Source organism: Zalophus californianus, chromosome 17, assembly GCF_009762305.2.
Source record: "Zalophus californianus isolate mZalCal1 chromosome 17, mZalCal1.pri.v2, whole genome shotgun sequence".
NCBI classification, from domain to species: domain Eukaryota; kingdom Metazoa; phylum Chordata; class Mammalia; order Carnivora; family Otariidae; genus Zalophus; species Zalophus californianus.
Genome location: NC_045611.1, coordinates 35973131 through 35995045, shown reverse-complemented (window position 1 = coordinate 35995045; position 21915 = coordinate 35973131). Strand labels below are relative to the sequence as shown.

General features: G+C 37.7%; 1 protein-coding gene across 1 annotated transcript in view; it reads right to left on the bottom strand.

Moving 5' to 3' along the window:
- ITFG1 (integrin alpha FG-GAP repeat containing 1) overlaps nt 1–21915 on the bottom strand; it is a 327184-nt gene that overhangs the window by 276607 nt on the left and 28662 nt on the right. The window contains exon 6 of the mRNA XM_027620347.2: nt 17404–17498. Within this exon, the coding sequence (XP_027476148.1) occupies nt 17404–17498 (95 nt within the window). The remainder of the gene's footprint in view (nt 1–17403; nt 17499–21915) is intronic.

Genomic DNA, 21915 nt, shown 5'->3' with positions numbered 1-21915 from the left:
ATCTCTAGGAATGCACCCATTTCTTCCAGGTTATCTAATTTGCTGGCAGATAGTTGCTCATTATATGTTCTTATAATTGTTTGTATTTCTTTGGTATTGGTTGTGATCTCTCCTCTTTCACTCATGATTTGGGTCATTTCTCTCTTCTTTTTGATAAGTCTGGCCAGGGGTTTATCAATCTTATTAATTCTTTCAAAGAACCAGCTCCTAGTTTCGTTGATCTTTTCTACTGTTCTTTTGGTTTCTATTTCATTGATTTCTGCTCTGATCTTTATTATTTCTCTTCTCCTGCTGGGTTTAGGCTTTATTTGATGTTTTTTCTGCAGCTCCTTTAGGTGTAGGGTTAGGTTGTGTATTTGAGACCTTTCTTGTTTCTTGAGAAAGGTTTGCATTGCTATATACTTTCCTCTTAGGACAGCCTTTGCTGTATCCCAAAGATTTTGAACAGTTCTGTTCAAAATTTTCATTGGTTTCCAGGAATTTTTTTAATTCTTCTTTAATTTCCTGGTTGACCCATTCATTCTTTAGTAGGATGCTGTTTAGCCTCCATGTATTTGAGTTCTTTCCGACTTCCCTCTTGTGATTGAGTTCTGGTTTCAAAGCATTGTGGTCTGAAAATATGCAGGGAATGATCCCAATCTTTAGGTACTGGTGGAGACCTGATTTGTGACCTAGGATGTGATCTATTCTGGAGAATGTTCCATGGGTACTAGAGAGGAATGTGTATTCTGTTGCTTTGGGATGGAATGTTCTGAATATGTCTGTGAAGTCCCTTTGGTCCAGTGTGTCATTTAAAGAATTTATGTCCTTTTTGATCTTTTGCTTAGATGATCTGTCCATTTCAGTGAGGGGGGTGTTAAAGTCCCCCACTATTATTGTATTGTTGTCAATGTGTTTCTTTGCTTTTGTTATTAATTGCCTTATATAATTGGCTGCTCCCATGTTAGGGGCATAGATATTTATAATTGTTAGATCTTCTTGTTGGATAGACTCTTTAAGTAGAATACAGTATCCTTCCTCATCTCTTATAACAGTCTTTGTATTAAAATCTAATTCGTCTTATATAAGGATTGCCACCCCAGCTTTCTCTTGGTGTCCATTAGCATGGTAAATGGTTTTCTACCCCCTCACTTTCAATGTGGGGGTGTCTTTCGGTCTAAAATGAGTCTCTTGCAGACAGCATATCAATGGGTCTTGTTTTTGAATCCAATCTGATAGCCTGTGCCTTTTGATTGGGGCATTTAGCCCATATACATTCAGGGTAACTATTGAAAGATATGAATTTAGTGCCATTGTATGGCCTGTAAGGTGACTGTTACTGTATATTGTCCGTGTTCCTTTCTGGTCTATGCTGCTTTTAGGCTCTCTCTTTGCTTAGAGGACCCCTTTCAATATTTCTTGTAGGGCTGGTTTCGTGTTTGCAAATTCCTTTAGTTTTTGTTTGTCCTGGAAGATTTTTATCTCTCCTATTTTGAATGACAGCCTAGAAGGATATAGTATTCTTGCCTTCATATTTTTCTCGTTTAGTGCTCTGAAGATCTCATGCCAGTCCTTTCTGGCCTGCCAGTTCTCTGTGGATAGGTCTGTTGCCAATCTAATGTTTCTGCCATTGTAGGTTACATATCTCTTCTCCTGAGCTGCTTTCAAGATTTTCTGTTTGTCTCTGAGACTCGTAAGTTTTACTATTAGATGTCTGGGTGTTGACCTATTTTTATTGATGTTGAGAGGGGTTGTCTGTGCCTCCTGGATTTAGATGCCTGTTTCCTTCCCCACATTAGGTAAGTTCTCTGCTATAATTTGCTCCAGTATACCTTCTGCCCCCCTCTTTCTTCTTCTTCTGGGATCCCAATTATTCTAATGTTGTTTCATCTTATCGTATCACTTATCTCTCAAATTCTGCCCTCAAGATCCAGTAGTTGTTTATCTCTTTTTCTCAGCCTCTTTATTTTCCATCATTTGGTCTTCTATATCCCTGATTCTCTCTTCTCCCTCATTTATCCTAGCAGTTAGTGCCCCCATTTTTGATTGCACCTCATTAATAGCCTTTCTGATTTCGACTTGGTTAGATTTTAGTTCTTTTATTTCTCCAGGAAGGGTTTCTCTAATAACGTCCATGCTTTTTCAAGCCCAGCTTGTATCTTTAAAATCATGATTCTGAACTCTAGGTCTGACATTGTACTAATGTCCATATTGAGTAGGTCCCTGGCAGACGGTACTACCTCTTGTTCTTTTTGCTGAGGTGATTTTTTTCGTCTTGTCATTTTGTCCAGAGGGGAATAGATGAATGAGAGATCAAATGCTAACAGGTTATCAACGTCCCCAGCAAATATACTCTCAACAAATCAGAAAAGACCTGAAACCAGGAGAAAAGAAAGGGAAAGAAAGAAAAAAGAAAGAGAGAAAAAAAGAAAACGGTAAAAACAAACAAAAACAGAACAAAACAAAAAAAAAGAATATGATCAAATATGATCAGGCTAGTGCATAATGAGTGCCACACACGAGAATTTGGGTGTATTTTGGTCTGTTAGAAGAAAGTGCCTCCTAAAATTTTAAAGAAAGAAAGACTTATATATGTAGAAAGTAAGGGTTGATACCATAAAGAGATGGAATATGATTGTAAAGATGAAAATTATAAAAAATTTTAAAAAAGGAATTGATAAGAAGGTGGTTGAAGAAAGAAAGAAGAGGATTAAAAAAGAAAGAAAAAAAAGGGGAGAGAATGTGATCAGGCAGGAGACTAGAACAAAGCCATACAGTAGGGTTTTAGGGTATATTTTGATTTGTTAGAGGAAACTGTATCTCAAAATTTTAAAGAGAGAACAAATTATATGTATATGACAAAAATAAGGATAACTAGTATGTTGGGATAGAATATCACTCTAAAAATGAAAAATAAAAATGTTTTTTTAAAAAAGGGATTGATAAGATGTTGGTTGAAAAGGGAAAAAGAAACATTCAAAAAAAAGAAAACAGTTAAAAAAAATTAACTTTGAAAGACTAATGAATTATGGTAAAAGCCATGAATTCTATGTGCAGTATTCCCCTCACGCTGGAGATCTCCCGTTCTCATTGATCGGTAAACTTGGTCTTGGCTGGCTGTTCATGGTCATCTTCTGGGGGAGGGGCCTGTTGCCGTGGTTCCCAAATGTCTTTGCCTGAGGCAGAATTGCCCCGCCCTCTTTAGTCCGGGATAAGCAAGCTGCTCCTGTTTGCTCTTTGGAGCTTTTGTTCCCTGCCAGCTCTTGGTACAGCTATGGAGGACCAGAGTGAAAATGGTGGCCTCCCAGTCTCCGCCCGGAGGAGCCGAGAACTCGGGGGCCCCCCTCCTCAGTGTGCCCCGAGGGAAATGCAGTCACTGATGTCTCCCTGGCCTCCAGCCGCATGCCATGTTCACCCAGCCTGTGCCTGAGCATTTCTATCTCTGGCACCCGACCCCGTGTGGAGTCTCGAAATCTAGCAGATCCCTGCGGTGTGCTCTTGCACTGCTCCCCCCGGGGGAGGAAGGGGAGTCTCCCCGGATCTGCCGTTTGTCGGGTCCCAGCTCGAGGAGCAGTGGCCTGACTGGGCCACGGATCACAGTTTATGGCAACCCTGAGCTGAGAGCCCGCGCCTCAGCTCTGTCTCTGCAGCCGGCTTCCCCGCTCCGATACCTGGGAGCTCTGCCGCACTCAGGCACCCCTGGTCTTTCTGTGACCCCAATGATCCTGAGACCACACTGTCCCACGAGGGTTCCACCTCCCACTTAGCCACTGGAGCGATGTCCCTCAGTGGAGCCGACTTCTAAAAGTTCCGATTTTGTGCTCCGCTGCTCTATCACTTGCCAGAAGCGGCTGACAGAGGCCCCCTCCCCCGCGTCTATCCTCCCGAATATCGCCTCGTATTCACTTGTCCGCACATCCTACCTTCCAGAAAGTGGTCGCTTTTCTCTTCAGAGAGTTGTTGTTATTCTTTTCTTTGATCTCTGTTGAGTTCATAGGTGTTCAGAATGGTATGATCCCTATTCAGCTGAATTCCTGAGGTCAGACGAAATCCAGGTCCCCTAATCCTCTGCCATCTTGCTCTGCCCATCAAATATCTTTTTTCTAAACTCAAATTCTCGTATATCAAATCTTCTTCCTAAGGTCTCTAGTTTGGCTTAAAACTCTGTTGTTCTATCAATCAAGGGACTTCTACAACTACTGGCAACTGACTCACGTATGTCACCATTTTCTAAGTAGTCTTCAAATTTTCCAGTTCTTTACTACCCCCAAATATTCTCTTTCTTAACACATTATTCTGATCATCTCTTTTTCTTCAATAATCCACCTCAAGAAAATAATCTTAGTATCTTAGTCTACCCCTCCATATATAGAAGATATGAGTGTACATCACCTAGAGTAGAGTCTGTTACATTCCTTTATTGGTATAGAAGAAAAACCATCTTATCATCTATTTACCCCAGTTGGTAACTAAGGAAAAGATACCTGCCTTTAAAAATGAAAACAAATACCAGAATCCACGTCCTTTTTATAGAATAGATCCGATATGTATCAGAAGTCCAGTTGAGAAAGAAGATATTTAGAGGTGAATGACTTGAGACAGATGGATCATTTCACCTCATTCAACATTCCAAGAATTGGTCCTTGGTCCAGTCCAGATCATGGGTTCTACTAACTTGGCTTCCCTATAGAACTGCTTTCATTAAGTTGGGTTTTAATGTTACGTTTTTAGTTTTCATGTTTAGTCTTTTTTTTTCTTTTAGAGAGAGAAAGAGTGCAAGTGGGGGTGGGGGGAGAGGGAGAAAGTCTCAAGCAGGCTCCATGCCAAATATAGAGACTGATGTGGGGCTTGATTTCATGACCCTGAGATCATGATCTGAGAAGAAATCAAGAGTTACCTGCTTAACTGACTGGGCCACCCAGGTGCCCCAAGTTTTCATGTTTAGTTTTAGGTTTTTTTTTTTTTTTTTTTTTAGATTTTATTTATTTATTTGAGAGAGATACAGAGAGAGCATAATCAGGGGAGGGCCAGAGGGAGCGGGAGGAGCCAACTCCGCTGAGCAGGGAGCCTGATGCTGGGCTCTATCTCGGGACTCTAAGATCATGACCTGAGCCAAAGGTAGACACCTAACTGACTGACTCACCAGGCGTCCCTTCATGTTTACTTTTAATTTTCATTGAGTTTCATGTCATTTTTAGTTTTCACTTTCTAAAAGACAGCCTTAAATAACAGGAAACTGTCAGCAATACCTAAGGTGATACACATATCAAACTCATATATGAAAAAGAAAAATTCTATCAATACTAATTTGAGAAATGGATGTTAACGTTATAATGAAATATTTTTTCACCTATCAAAATAGTAAATTTTTAAAAAGTAATACCCAAGTTTTGGCAAAGGTTGGAGAAATAAACACTCTCATAGCTTTCTGGAGGGCAATGTGGCAATGTTTCACCTTAAAAATCTTTATACTTGTTTAGTCAGGTTATTTCACTTCCAGGACCTCTCCTTGAGGAACTCTTGAGAAATGTACACAGAATAAGACACCAGAGCTCTATTTAGAATAAAAAAGAAAATAAAAACTAGAAACTATTGTCAAAAAAAAAGGATTAAATAAACTATATTACAACCATACACTGGATAAACGTCATTAAAAGCACAGTTTTAGTAATTATAAAAAAATCTAATAAAATTGTTTAAAAAATATTTGTCATGGGCAACTCAATTACTACATTACATATCTTGTCTCACATAGGAAATCCCACTTATAACAAGAATTTCTTCTAGAACTAATTGTTTAGAAAAGCTTTATATTTTCTAAGGAATGAGCATAGAACATATGATGGATAATGAGAAGCATATAACTCACTTTTCATTGGCCAAATTCGTAGCTCAACTGTGTAGGACTCTAGTCCCAAGAACAGTGAGGCTGTCTGTCTCTTCCTACTCTTGTTATTATACAGCAGTTTGTAATCATTTTATATATATTTATATACATAAAATAATAAGTAATTATTTTATTCTGCCACATAACGTGGCTAAACTCACAAGACTCTCACAGTAAACTAAATGCTCTTTGAGGACTGCAAGCATATGTCATTCTGTATTTCACATAACAAAGAGTAGAGGGCTTTGCATGGAGTGGGTATTCAATAACTTTGCTGAAATGATTTGAAAGGCATATATAATGTTTTGAAAAACAGAATACTAACAATGACAATTTAAATATCTCCCCATGTATTTTAAGTTAACTTTAGAAAGATTACTCAAAGAGAATTTCTTTACTGGTAAAAATGGGATGAAGAGGAGAAAAAATATAAGGTAAACAATTAGAAAAGAGGAAGTAAAATGATCTCTCCTTATAGACAATATGAGTTTATTTGTAGAAAACCCTAAAGATTCCACAAAAAAGTGTCAGAACTAATAAATGAATTCAGCAAAATAGCAGGATGCAAAATTAACACACAGAAAATGATTGCATTTCTATACACTGACAATGAAAAATCTAAAAAGGAAATTAAGAAAACAACTTCATTAACAATAGAATAAAAAGAATAAAATACTAGGGGCGGAGCAAGATGGCAGAGGAGTAGGAGACCTGGATTTCGTCTGGTCTCAGGAATTTAGCTGAATAGGGATCAAACCATTCTGAACACCTACGAACTCAACAAGAGATTGAAGATTAAGAACAGTAACAACACTCTGAACAGAAAAGCGACCACTTTCTGGAAGGTAGGACGTGTGGAGAAGTGAATCGAAGGCAGTATTCGGGAGGACAGATGGCGGGGGAGGGGGCCTCCGTTGGCCGCTTCTGGCAAGTGCTAGAGCCGCGGAGCACAAAATCGGAACTTTTAGAAGTCTGCTCCACTGAGGGACGTCACTCCAGTGGCTAAGCGGGGGGGGGGGGGGGGGGGGGGGTGGAACCCTCGCGGGACAGTGTGGTCTCAGGACCCTTGGGGTCACAGAAAGACCAGGGGTGCCTGAGTGCGGCAGAGCTCCCAGGTATCGGAGCGGGGAAGCTGGCTGAAGAGAGGGAGCTGAGGCGCGGGCTCTCAGCTCGGGGTTGGCATAAATTGTGATCCGTGGCCCAGTCGGGCTACTGCTCCTCCATCAGGGACCCAACAAGTGGCAGAGCCGGGGAGACTCCCCTTCCTCCCCTGGGAGGAGCGGCATGGAGGCGCACAGTAGGGATCTGCTGGGTTTGGAAACTCCACACGGGGTCGGGTGCCAGACATAGAAATGCTCGATCACAGGCCGAGTGAGCAGGGAGTGTGGCTGGAGACCGGGGACACGGGAGTGACTGCTTTTCTCTGGGGACGCACTGAGGAGTGGGGCCCCCAGTTCTCAGCTCCTCCGGGGGGAGATTGGGAGGCCACCATTTTCACCCTGGTCCTCCAAAGCTTTATTGAGAGCTTGCAGGGAACAAAAGCTCCTGAGAGCAAATCAGAGCAGCTTGCTTAGCCCGGACTCACAAGGGTGGGGCAATTCCGCCTCCAGCAAAGACATTTGGGAACCACGGCAACAGGCCCCTCCCTCAGAAGATCAGCAGGAACAGCCAGCAAGCCAAGACCAAGTTTACCGATCAAGGAGAACGGGAGAACTCCAGCGCAAGGGGAACACTGCACATAGAATTCATGGCTTTTTGACCATAATTCATTACTTTTTTAAAGTTAATTTTTTTAACTGTTTTTTTTTTGAATTTATCTTTTTCCCTTTTTCAAACAACATCTTGTCAATCCCTTTTTTAAAAAAAAACATTTTTTATTTTTCACTTTTAGAGTCATATTTTTATCCCTTCATAGTAGTTACCCCTATTTTTGGCATATATATATAAGTTGTTCTCTCTTTATAATTTTGAGATACAATTTCTTCTAACAGATGAAAATATACCCTAAATCACTAGTGTATGGCTTTGTTCTATTCTCCTGCCTGATCACATTCCCTCCCTTTTTTTTTCTTTCTTCTTTTTCCTTTTAAATCTTCTTCTTTTTAAAACAACTTCTTATCTTATCAAGTCCTTTTATAAAATCTTGTATCATTTTCATCTTTACAGTCATCTGCAATCCCTTCATTGTATCAACCCTTATTTTGTATATATATATGTCTTTCTTCCTTTAAAATTTTAGCAGGCACTTTCTTCTAACAGACCAAAACATGGCCAAAAGCTAGTGTGTGGCACTGATCTATGCACTAGCCTGATCATATTTGATCATATTCTGTTTTTTTTTTTTCTTTTGTTCGGTTTGTTTTTATCTTTGTCTTTTTCCTTTTTTTTTCTTTTCTTTCTTTCCCTTTCTTGTCCCCTGGTTTCAGGACTTTTCTGATTTTTATAGAGTATATTTGCTGGAGACGTTGTTAACCTGATAGCATTCTGTTCTCTCATTCATCTGTTCTCCTCTGGACAAAATGACAAGACGAAAAAAATCACCTCAGCAAAAAGAACAAGAGGTAGTACCGTCTGCCAGGGACCTACTCAATACGGACATTAGTACGATGTTGGACCGAGAGTTCAGAATCATGACTTTAAAGATAGAAGCTGGGCTTGAAAAAAGTGTGGAAGTTATTAGAGAAACCCTTTCTGGAGAAATAAAAGAACTAAAATCTAACCAAGTTGAAACGAAAAGGGGTATTAATGAGGTGTAATCAAGAATGGGGGCACTAACTGCTAGGATAAATGATGCAGAAGAAAGAATCAGCGATATAGTAGAGCAAATGATGGAAAATAAAGAGGCTGAGAAAAAGAGAGAGAAACAACTACAGGATCACGAGGGCAGAATTCGAGAGATGAGCGATACGGTAAGACGAAACAACATTAGAATAATCGGGATCCCAGAAGAAGAAGAAAGAGAGAGAGGGGCAGAAGGTATATTGGAGCAAATAATAGCGGAGAACTTCCCTAATGTGGGGAAGGAAACAGGCATCTAAATCCAGGAGGCACAGAGAACCCCTCTCAAAATCAATAAAAATAGGTCAAGACCCCGACATCTAATAGTAAAACTTACAAGTCTCAGAGACAAAGAGAAAATCCTGAAAGCAGCTCGGGAGAAGAGATATGTAACCTACAATGGCAGAAACATTAGATTGGCAACAGACCTATCCACAGAGACCTGGCAGGCCAGAAAGGACTGGCATGATATCTTCAGAGCACTAAACGAGAAGAATATGCAGCCAAGAATACTATATCCAGCTAGGCTACCATTGAAAATAGAAGGAGAGATAAAAAGCTTCCAGGACAAACAAAAACTAAAGGAATTTGCAAACACGAATCCAGCCGTACAAGAAATATTGAAAGAGGTCCTCTAAGCAAAAAGAGAGCCTAAAAGCAGCATAGACCAGAAAGGAACACAGACAATATACAGTGAGAGTCACCTTACAGGCAATACAATGGCACTAAATTCATACCTTTCAATAGTTACCCTGAATGTAAATGGGCTAAATGCCCCAATCAAAAGACACAGGCTATCAGATTGGATTAAAAAACAAGATCCATCAATATGCTGTCGGCAAGAGACTCGTTTTAGACCCAGAGACACCCCCAGATTGAAAATGAGGGGGTGGAAAACCATTTACCATGTTAATGGACACCAAAAGAAAGGTGGGGTGGCAATCCTTTTATCAGACAAATTAGATTTTAAAACAAAGAGTGTAATAAGGAATGAAGGACATTATATCTTACTTAAGGATCTATCCAACAAGAAGATCTAACAATTGTAAATATCTATGCCCCAAACGTGGGAGCAGCCAATTATATAAGGCAATTAATAACAAAAGCAATGAAACACATTGAGAATAATACAATAAAAGTGGGGGACATTAACACCCCCCTAACTGAAATGGACAGATCATCTAAGGAAAAGATTAAAAAGGAAATAAAGACTTTAAATGAAACACTGGACGAAATGGACTTCACAGAAATATTTAGAACATTCCATCCCAAAGCAACAGAATACACATTCTTCTCTAGTGCCCATGGAACATTCTCCAGAACTGATGACATCCTAGGTCACAAATCAGGTCTCAGCCGGTACCAAAAGATTGGGATAATTCCCTGCATATGTTCAGACCACAATGCTTTGAAACTAGAACTCAACCACAAGAGGAAAGTCGGAGAGAACTCAAATACATGGAGGCTAAAGCGCATCCTATTAAAGAATGAATGGGTCAACCAGGAAATTAAAGAAGAATTAAAAAAATTCATGGAAACCAATGAAAATTTTGAACAGAACTGTTCACAATCTTTGGGATACAGCAAAAGCAGTCCTGAGAGGAAAGTATATAGCAATACAAGGCTTTCTCAAGAAACAAGAAAGGTCTCAAATACACAACCTAACCCTACACCTAAAGGAGCTGGAGAAAGAACAGCAAAAAAAGCCTAAACCCAGCAGGAGAAGAGAAATAATAAAGATCAGAGTAGAAATCAATAAAATAGAAACCAAAAGAACAGTAGAACAAATGAACGAAACTAGGAGCTGGTTCTTTGAAAGAATTAACAAGATTGATAAACCCCTGGCCAGACTTATCAAAAAGAAAAGAGAAATGACCCAAATCAACAAAATCATGAATGAAAGAGGAGAGATCACAACCAACACCAAAGAAATACAATTATAAGAACATATTATGAGCAACTATCTGCCAGCAAATTAGATAACCTGGAAGAAATGGCTGCATTCCTAGAGATGTATCAACTACCAAAATTGAACCAGGAAGAAATAGAAAACCTGAACAGACCTATAGCCACTAAGGAAATTGAAGCAGTCATCAAAAATCTCCCAACAAACAAAATCGCAGGGACAGATGGCTTCCCAGGGGAATTCTATCAGACATTTAAAGAAGAATTAATACCTATTTTCCTGAAACTGTTCCAAAAAATAGAAATGGAAGGAAAACTTCCAAACTCATTTAATGAGGCCAGCATTACCTTGATCCCGAATCCAGAGAAAGACCCCATCAAAAAGGAGAATTACAGACCAATATCCTTGATGATTATGGATGCAAAAATTCTCACCAAAGTACTAACCAATAGGATCCAACAGTACATTAAAAGGATTATTCACCATTAACAAGTGGGATTTATCCCTGGGCTGCAAGGCTGGTTCAACATCTGCAAATCAATCAACGTGATACAATACATTAACAAAAGAAAGAACAAGAATCATGTGATCCTCTCAATAGATGCAGAAAAAGCATTTGACAAAGTGCAGCATCTTTTCTTGATCAAAACTCTTCAGAGTATAGGGATAGAGGGTACATACGTCAGTATCCTAAAAGCCATCTATGAAAAACCTACAGCGAATATCATTCTCAATGGGGAAAAGTTGAGAGCTTTTCCCCTAAGGTCAGGAACGTGGCAGGGATGTCCACTATCACCACTGCTATTCAACATAGTATCAGAAGTCCTAGCCACAGAAATCAGACAACAAAAAGAAATCAAAGGCATCCAAATCGGCAAAGAGGAAGTCAAACTCTCACTCTTTGCAGATGATATGATACTGTATGTGGAAAACCCAAAAGACTCCACCCCAAAACTGCTAGAACTCATACAGGAATTCAGTAAAGTAGCAGGATATAAAATCAATGCACAAAAATCAGTGGCATTCCTATACACCAACAACAAGACAGAAGAGAGACAAATCAAGGAGTCGATCCCATTTACAATTGCACCCAAAACCATAAGATACCTAGGAATAAATTTTACCAAAGAGGCAAAGGACCTGTACTCAGAAAAGTATAAAATAGTCATAAAAGAAATTGAAGAAGACACAAAGAAATGGAAAAACGTTCCATGCTCATGGATTGGAAGAACAAACATTGTGAAGATGTCAGTGCTACCTAGAGCAATCTACACATTCAATGCAATCCCCATCAAAATACCATCCACCTTTTTGAAAGAAATGGAACAAATAATCCTAAAATTTGTATGGAACCAGAAGAGATCCCGAATAGCCAGGGGAATAATTGAAAAAGAAAAGCAAAGCTGGCGGCATCTCAATTCCGGACTTGCAGCTCTATTACAAAGCTGTCATCATCAAGACAGTATGGTGCTGGCACAAAAACAGACACATAGATCAGTGGAACAGAATAGAGAGCCCAGAAATGGACCCTCAACTCTATGGTCAACTTATCTTTGACAAAGCAGGAAAGAATGTCCAATGGAAAAAAGACAGTCTCTTCCACAAATGGTGTTGGGAAAATTGGACAGCCACATGCAGAAGAATGAAACTGGACCATTTCCTTACACCACACACAAAAATAGACTCCAAATGGTTGAAAGTCCTAAACGTGAGACAGGAGTCCATCAAAATCCTAAAGGAGAACACAGGCAGCAACCTCTTCGACCTCTGCCACAGCAACTACTTCCTAGAAACATCACCAAAGGCAAGGGAAGCCAGGGCAAAAATGAAGTTTTGGGATTTCCTCAAGATAAAAGGCTTTTGCACAGCAAAAGAAATAGTCCACAAAACCAAAAGACAACCGACAGAATGGGAGAAAATATTTGCAAATGACATAGTAGATAAAGGGTAGTATCCAAAATCTATAAAGAACTTATCAAACTCAACACCCAAAGACCAAATAATCCAATCAAGAAATGGGCAGAAGACATGAACAGACATTTTTCCAAAGAACACATCCAAATGGCCAACAGACACATGAAAAAGTGCTCAACATCGCTCGGCATCCGGGAAATCCAAATCGAAACCTCAATGAGATACCACCTCACACCAGTCAGAATGGCTAAAAATAACGAGTCAGGATATGACAGATGTTGGCGGGGTTGTGGAGAAAGGGGAACCCTCCTACGCTGTTGGTGGGAATGCAAGCTGGTGCAACCCCTCTGGAAAACAGTATGGAGGTTCCTGTAACAGTTGAAAATAGAGCTACCATCCGATCCAGCAATTTCCCTACTGGGTATTTACCACAAAGATACAAATGTAGGGATCTGAAGGGGTATGTGCACCCCAATGTTTATAGCAGCAATGTCCACAATAGCCGAACTGTGGAAAGAGTCAAGAGGTCCATCGACAGATGAATGGATAAAGAAGCTGTGGTATATATACACAATGGAATATTATGCAGCCATCAAAAGGAATGAGATCTTGCCATTTGCAACGACGTGGATGGAAATGGAGGGTGTTATGCTGCGTGAAATAAGTCAATCAGAGAAAGACATGTATCTTATGACTTCACTGATATGAGGAATTCTTAATCTCAGGAAAGAAACTGAGGGTTGCTGCAGTGGTGGGGGGTGGGAGGGATTGGGTGGCTGGGTGATAGACACTGGGGAGGGCATGTGCTATGGTGAGCACTGTGAATTGTGCAAGACTGATGAATCACGGATCTGTACTTCTGAAACAAATAATGCAATATGTGTTAAGAAAAAGAAAAGAAGAAGAAGATAGCAGGAGGGGAAGTATGAAGGGGAGTAAGTCGGAGGGGGAGACGATCCATTAGAGACGATGGACTTTGAAAAACAAACTGAGGGTTCTAGAGAGGAGCGGGTGGGGGGATGGGTTAGACTGGTGATTGGTATTAAAGAGGGCACATTCTACGTGGCGCACAGGGTGTTATGCACAAACAATGAATCATGGAACAGTACATCAAAAACTAATGATGTAATGTATGGTGATTAACATAACAATAAAAAATTATAAAAAAAAAAGAATAAAATACTTAGGAATTAACCAAGGAGGTGAAAGACTTGTAAAGTGAAAACTAAAAAACACTGCTGAAAGAAATCATTAAAAGACATAAATAAATGGAAACATATCCCATGTTCATCAATTGGAAGATAATATTTTTAAGATGTCAATATTACCCAAAGTGATCTACAGCTTCAGAACAATCCTATTCAAAATCCCAAGGGTATATTTTGCAGAAACAAAATCCATCCTAAAATTTATATGGAATCTCAAACTACTACAAACAGCCAAAACAATTTTGAAAAAGAAGTTTCTGATTTCAAAATTTACTGAACAGTTATGATAATCAAAATAGTGTGGTATTAGCATAACGACAAATGTATAGATTAGTAGAACAGATAAAGAGCCCAGAAATAAATCCTCCTATATATTGTCAAATGACTTTTGACAAGGGTGCTAAGACCATTTAGTGGGTAAATGACAAGTCTTTTCAATGAATGGTGCTGAGAAAACCGGGTATTAATGCAAAAGAAGGAGGCTGGACTCTTATCTAACACTGTATACAAAAGTTAACAGAAAATACATCAAAGCCCTAAATGTTCGGGAGAAAAGTATAAAACTCTTATGAGAAAATATAGGGCAAAAGCATCATGACACTGGACTTGGCAATGATTTCTTGGATAGACACTAAAGGCACAGGGAACAAAGAAACAATAGACAAAATGGACTTAAGGATTAAGAGAAAACATTGCTGCATCCAAAAACACTATTAACAGAGTAAAAAAGCATTCCCAAAATGAGAGAAAATATTTGCAAATCATATAACCGACGAGGAAGTACTATTCTCAATGGAGAATAACTCAAACTCAACACCACCAAAAAATACCCAATTAAAAAATGGGCATAGGACTTGATTAAACATTCTTACCAAGGAGATATGCAAATGGCCAATAAACACGAAAAGATGTTCAACATTAGTTTTTTTTAAAGATTTATTTGGGGGTGGAGAGAGAGAGAATCCTTGAGCAAACTCCCTCCTGAGTGGGGAGCCTAACGCAGGGCTTTAGCCCAAGACCCTAAGACCATGACTTGAGGCAAAACCAAGGGTCGGAAGCTTAACCGCCTAAGCCACCTGGGCATCCCAAGATGTTCAACATTATTAATCATTAGGGAAATGCAAATCAAAACTACAATGAGATACCACCTCATACCCATTAGGAGGGCTACTATGAAAAAGCGAGAATATAACAAATGTTGGCAAGTACGTGGAGAACCCTGTGCACTGTTGGTGGGAATACAAAATGGTGTAGCTGATAGAATGGTGGTTCCTCAACATATTTAAAAAAAAAAATAATAATTACCATATTGTTCAGAAATTCCACTTCCAAAACAACTGAAAGCAGGATTTCTAAAAGACATTTGTGCATCCATGTTCAGAGCAGTATTATTCACAACAGCTAAAATGTGGAAGTAACCTAAGTGTCAATGAACAGATGAATGGATAAACAAAATGTGGGATATATACAGTGAAGTATTATTCAGCTTCAAAGAGGAAGGGAATTGTGACATATGTTATAACATGGATGAACTCTGAGGACATTATGCTAAGCAAAATAAGTCAGTCACAAAATAACAAATACTGTCATGATTTCACTTATATGAAGTAGAGTAGTCAAAATCAGAGCCAGAACACAGAAAAGGGGTTGTTAGAGACTGGGGAGAGGGAATGAGGAGTTATTGTTTAATGGGTGTACAGTTTCAGTTTCATAAAATGCGAAGAGTTACATGGTAGGTCAACATTATGAATGTATTTAATACATTTAAGTGTACACTTAAAAATGGTTAAGATGGCAAATTTTAGAAGTATTTGACCACATTAAAAATAACTGGATAAAAAAATAGGGAGAAGGAACAAAAATCCACCAGTTAACCTGCCTGTCTGAGCTGTACTTTAGGTGACTAAAGTTGTCTTTTTTATTAAATAGAAAATTCCAGATAATAATATATACAGATGAATGACAGATTTAGGGTGCCACAATTTTGTAACTCCTGTTGAAATAATGGCCATGAGTATAAATACCAATAGAAGCTAAAACCATTAGGACAGCAGTATAATGAATGGTCCACACTGAGGAAAACTGGAACTACTGATCAATCTTAACATCACAAAAGGGAATTTAAATCGCGTGCCTCCTAATGAGCTGAAACAAAGTGCAATATCTAGGAAGAATTCTTGACCAACAGAAAGTCTGATTCTGATGAAGGCTTCAAATTTAACTACTGGTTTAGAAGAAATAGAGGGGACAGAGTCACATGCTAACACTATGGGGCTAGAAATGGCAAAATCCAGAGTTTGAGACATTCTATAATACAGATGTTTTTATTTTTATTTTATTATTTTATGTATTTAAAAGATTTTTACTTATTTGAGACAGAGAGAGAGAGAGAGCGAGCGCGAGAGTGTGTGCAGGAGCAGGGGCGGGGGTGGGGCAGAAGGAGAGGGAGAAGCAAGTTCTCTGCTGAGCAGGGATCCAGATGTGGGGCTCGATCCTGGGACCCTGGGATCATGACCCGAGCAGAAGGCAGAAGCTTAACTGACTGAGCCACCCAGGTGCCCCCAAACAATGTTTTTTTAATATATGTATGTATACCTTGTTTAGCTCTTGATTTGATAAAAACATTTAGGACATAATTGGGCATTTTCAATAGTGAATATTTGATGATATTTAAGAAACTATTGCTAAATTTTTTTTAGATATGAAAACGATCTTTCAGATGTTAAAAATAAAAAAAGTTCTTATCATTTAGAGATATAGATTAAAATATTTATAAATGAAATGATACAATGTTTGGGATTTCAAATTATCTGGGGCAGGATGGGCTTGTCGATGGTTGTACCAATGAAATAAGATAGGCCATATATTGATAATTGTTGAAGCTAAGTGATAATTAAAAGTAGAATAGTATAGGGGCACCTGGGTGGCTCAGTCGGATAGGTGACTGCCTTCGGCTCAGGTCATGATCCTGGAGTCCCGGGATCGAGTCCCATATTGGGTTCCCTGTTTGGCAGGGAGTCTGCTCCTCCCTCTGACCCTCCCCTCTCTCATGCTCTCTCTCTCTCTCTCTCTCAAATAAATAAAAAATCTTAAAAAAAAAGTAGAATAGTACATCATATATGAAATACTATTCTACTTTCCTATGTTTAGAATTTTCCATAGTAAAAAGTTGTAAAAAGCCTTTGAAAATTTTAAATTATAAGCTAAATATTTTTCTTATAATTAAATTTATAGCATTTATTAGTCAATAATTTTTAAATGGAAAGGGAAAGAAACATCAGGCAACTGGTGTCTAAATTATCATGAATCCATAAGTGGAGAATCCAAATTTTGATATGGTTAACAAACAACAAAAGCAACTAAAGGTTTATTTATTATATCCAGTACTTTATTTTTTTTTAAAGATTTTTATTTATTTGAGAAAGAGAGAGAATACGGGGAGGGGCAGAGGGAGAAGCAGGCTCCCAGGGAGCCAGACTTGAGGCTCAATTCCAGGACTCTGGGATCATGACTTGACCCTAAGGCAGACACTTAACTGACTGAGCCACCGAGGAGCCCCTATATCCAGTACTTTTAATGTGTACCTAAGATCACTGACTTCCTTATAATCTTTTAACATTTTGGTTTTAACATTCAATTCAACAGGAAATGATTACCAAGAAAAGAATAAATAAAATCTTGTAATTCTTTGGCAGTTCAAAAGAAATATTTTACATTTTTGTGCAACTTACCTGCTGTAAAATCTGTAGTCAGATCAATAAACGCGTGCGAATGTGGAATTCGCATTTTATTTTTAGTGGTCAATGCAGGATGCCACGATAAATTCCTAAAAAAAAAAAATAATTTTCTTAAGGCAAATATCAAATAAGCAGTTTTAAAACAGAAAAATCTCTGCCTGCAAGATATTTTTAAAATTTACTGATTTTTGTTGAGATAATTCTCGCATCATAAAATTCAGTCTTTTAGAGCAGACAATTTAATGCTTTTTAGTACAGTCACAGTTTGTAACCATCACCATTATCGATGGAAAAAATTTCTTTACCTCAAAAAGAAACCCTGTATCCATTATTTACTTCCCATTCTCCCCTCCCTCTAGCCCTTGGCAACTACTAATTTGCTTTATATCACTATGGATTTCCCTGTTCATATAAATGGAATCACAGAATATATGGCCTTTTATGTCTGTTTTTTTTCACTTAGAATGAATTTCAGGTTCATCTATGTTGTAGCACATGGCAGTACTTCAGTCCTTTTCATGGCTGAGTAATATTTCACTGTATGGCTATACTTTTTGTTTATTCATTTATCTGTTGATGGACATTTGGCTTGTTTCCACTCTTGGCTATTATAAATAATGGTGCTTTGAATATTCATGTACAAGCTTTTATGTGGACATATGTTTTCAATTCTTTTGGGTATATATCTAAGAATTGCTGGGTCACATGGTAACTGTATATTTATCTTTCTGAGGAACTGTCAAACTATATTCTAAAGTGGCTTCACCATATTATGTTCTTAATTAGCAATGTCAGAGGGTTCCAACATCTCCATTTCTTTGTCAACACTTATTATTTATTGTCCCTTTGTTTTATTATAGTTATCCTAGAGGGTGTGTGTCTTATGGTTTTGACTTGTGTTTTCCTGATGGCTAATGATGTTGAGTATGTGTTAAGTATTTATTGGCCATTTGTATATCTTTGGAGAAGTATCCACTCAAATCCTTAGTCTACTTTTAAGTTAGATTATTAAATATTATGTTTTATTTTTGAGTTGTAAAAGTTGTAAAAGTTCTGCACATTGGCTTTTCACTTTCTTGACAGTGTCCTGTGATGTACAGAAGCTTTTAATTTTCATGAATCCTGTTCATTTATTTTTTTTGTTGATTGTTCTTATGCTGACATATCTAAGAATCCATTTCAGAAACCAAGTTCATATAGATTTACCCATATGCTTTCTCCTGAGAATTTTATAGCTTTAGCTCTTATATATGTCTTCGAATCTTTTTTTAAGTATAAGGAAAAATGATTTAATATTATCATAGATGTTTTTTCCAAGACAATGAAGAATGGTATGGTTATCTCTTATGAATATTAATTCCAACATCTTGAGCCAAAGAAAAGATTAAATTTAGAATCTTACCTCAAACCATATATCAAAAATTAACTCAAAATGGATCAAGGGGCTAAAACTATAAAACTCTTGAATGAAAACATATGGGAAAATCTTTATGACCTTGGATTTGGAAATGGATTTTTAGATATAACACCAAAAGAATACTCAGCAAAAGAAGAAATAAATGAATCAGATTCATCAAAATGAAAAACTTTTGTACATCACAGGATACTATCAAGGAATTGAAAAGACAATTCCATAGAATGGGAAAAAATACTTGCAAATATCTTATCTCTGATAAAGGTCTAGTAGCTATGTACAAAACCTTTACAATTCAACAATAAAAATAACCTAATTAAAAAATGGGCAAAGGGGGTGCCTGCCTGGGTGGCTCAGTCGTTAAGCGTCTGCCTTCGGCCCAGGTCATGATCCCAGGGTCCTGGGATCGAGCCCCACGTCGGGCTCCCTGCTTCTCCCTCTCCCTCTCCCCCTGCTTGTGTTCCTGCTCTCCCTCTCTCTCTCTGTCAAATGAATAAAATCTTAAAAAAAATGGGGAAAGGACTAGAAATTTCTCCTAAGAACATACACAAATGGCTACTAAGCACATCAAAAGATGCTCAACACTGTTAGTTATTAAGGAATTATAAAAGAAGAGCATAATGAGAAACCACTTCACAACCACTAGGATGGCAATAATCAAAAGCCAAAAAATTGTAAGTGTTGGGGAGGAAGTGAAGAAATAGGAAATTTTGTACACTGCTGCTGGGAGTATGAAATGGTGCACTGGTTGTGGAAAACAGTTTGGCAGTTCTTCAAAAAGTTGAACATAGAATTACCACATGACCCTGCATTTCTATACTTAGGTATATACCCCAAACAATTGAAAACAGGTATTTAAACAAATACTTGTACATGAATACTCTTAGCACTATTCACAGTAGTCAAAAACTGGAAATAACCCAAATGTTCACCAATGGATGAATGGATAAACAAAATGCCATTCATACAATAAAAATATTTTAAAGCCCCAAACAAAAATAACCCTGAAGTGCTGATACATGGTACAACATGGATGAACCCTTAAAACATTATGCTATGTGAAAGAAGCCAGACAAAAAAGGTCACATCCTTATGATTTCATTTAGATGAAAAACCAATAATAGGCAAATCTATATAGAGAGAAAGCCGATTAGCAGGTGCCAAAGGGAAAATGATGATTGTTTAATGGGTACAGGGTTCCCTTTAGAAATGAAGAAAAGCTACTGGAAGTAGGTGATGGTCGTAAAACATTGTAAATATACTAAATATCATTGAATGGTACACTTCACATGGCTAATTCTATGTAATGTAAATTTTATTTCATTATAAAAAACAATCATATAAAGTTTTCATATATCCTTCATTCAGTTTCCCCTAATGTCAACATCCTATATAACCACAGTACAATTGTCAAAACCAGGAAGGTCACACTGGTAGACTATTATAACTATAGAAGAAAGAGCAAGTTTAAGTAAAATAATTTCTCAATTCCTCATCAGTAGAACACATTCCATTGTCAAAGTCATTCTCATTTATCAAGGCCCTACTTTGCTTTTCTTACTGGTATCTGAGTACACTTTTCTCTACTAATAGCACTTTTTAAGATGTAAGCTCCTCTGAGGGACCCATGGCGGACTCAGAAGGTTAAGCATTCGACTCTTGATTTTGGCTCTGGTAATGATCTCAGGGTCATGGGATTCTCTCTCCCCCTTTCATGTGCCACTCCCATGTTTGGGCACTCTCTCTCAAAACAAAACAAAACAAAACAAAAAGATGTAAGCTCCTCTGGATACCCTGATTTATAGATATTTCTATCTACATCACCTAACCAGGACATGGCTCCCAAATAGTCACTGAAATGAATCATGGTCTAATCAGCAAATACGTGCTGGACTGCATTATAGTATCAAGTAGTATTTCCTATTCTTCTCTACCTCTAGTGAGAATATGCTATTTTTTTCACAATACTATGTTCCAGTGAAATATGGAAGTGTAGATATGTCATCTCCAAAGAGAAATTTAAGGCTAATTAATAAGTCCAACTTAATTATCAATATATCATCTAAGTGGGTAGCAAACAAGATTTATTTGAACTTGGTTTTAATATGTTGGGACAGCAGAGAGAAACAATTGACTAATTTGGCAGGTGGATTCTGGGAAAAAGAATAAGCATTAATCAGGAGAAAATTTTCCCTACACAAAGGGTCCATGTTGTACAAACAGTAACTTCTTCCCAATATCATTATATATACTTTTTAGCATGTAGTAGGCCTCATCTGTTGCCTCAACAAGACAGTAAAAACAAAACTAAGCAATGTTCGTATAATCCTATTTCATTATTTTAACCAAAATCCCATAATATAAGGTATTAATAAAATAAAATGCAATAAAATACTAAAGTGAGAAATTGGATTCAGCATTTGGTGTAAGGTAATTCAATGCCAAGCATTCATATCATGTTTTTCTTTCATACTACACAAGGTTAGAAATGCCTAAAATAATTTCAATCAAGTCCAATTTAGTAAGGCCAGTTCACTTCTTTTTAAGATAGACCATTTATTCACAGGTTCTTTAAATTTTGAGCATTAAAGTATTTTTAATTACTAAGAAAATAATCAGACGCAGGCTAGAGAGATTCTACGACAAGTTTAACCCAAAGTCATTTCAGTAGTGTTTCCTAATGTTCCCAAGAAATGTGTAATTATAGGCCAAAAGTGAATTAAAAAATATAAGCTTCTACAGAATTGAGCTCAGTGAGGTAACCATGTGGTTGCCTTTAATTACTACCTGAGAAATTATTGATCTCATTCCCTAAAGAAATTTTTTATAAGTTTGCTTTGAAATAAGTTATAGTTAGAATTCTGGAAAACTTCAAATAACTCCTAGAAACTACTTGACAAAAATGTACATTTCAAATAAAGAATTTAGAAGAGCAATAAAGCAAAAATGATAAAGTGGCAGACTATGGGCCAAATTCAGCATGAAGATGTGTTTTATTTGGCTCATGCATTGTTTTAAATACTTTTAATTCCTTGGTAAAACTTAAATAAAAAATCAGATTTCACATAAAAATCTGATTTCCAGCTTCTCTT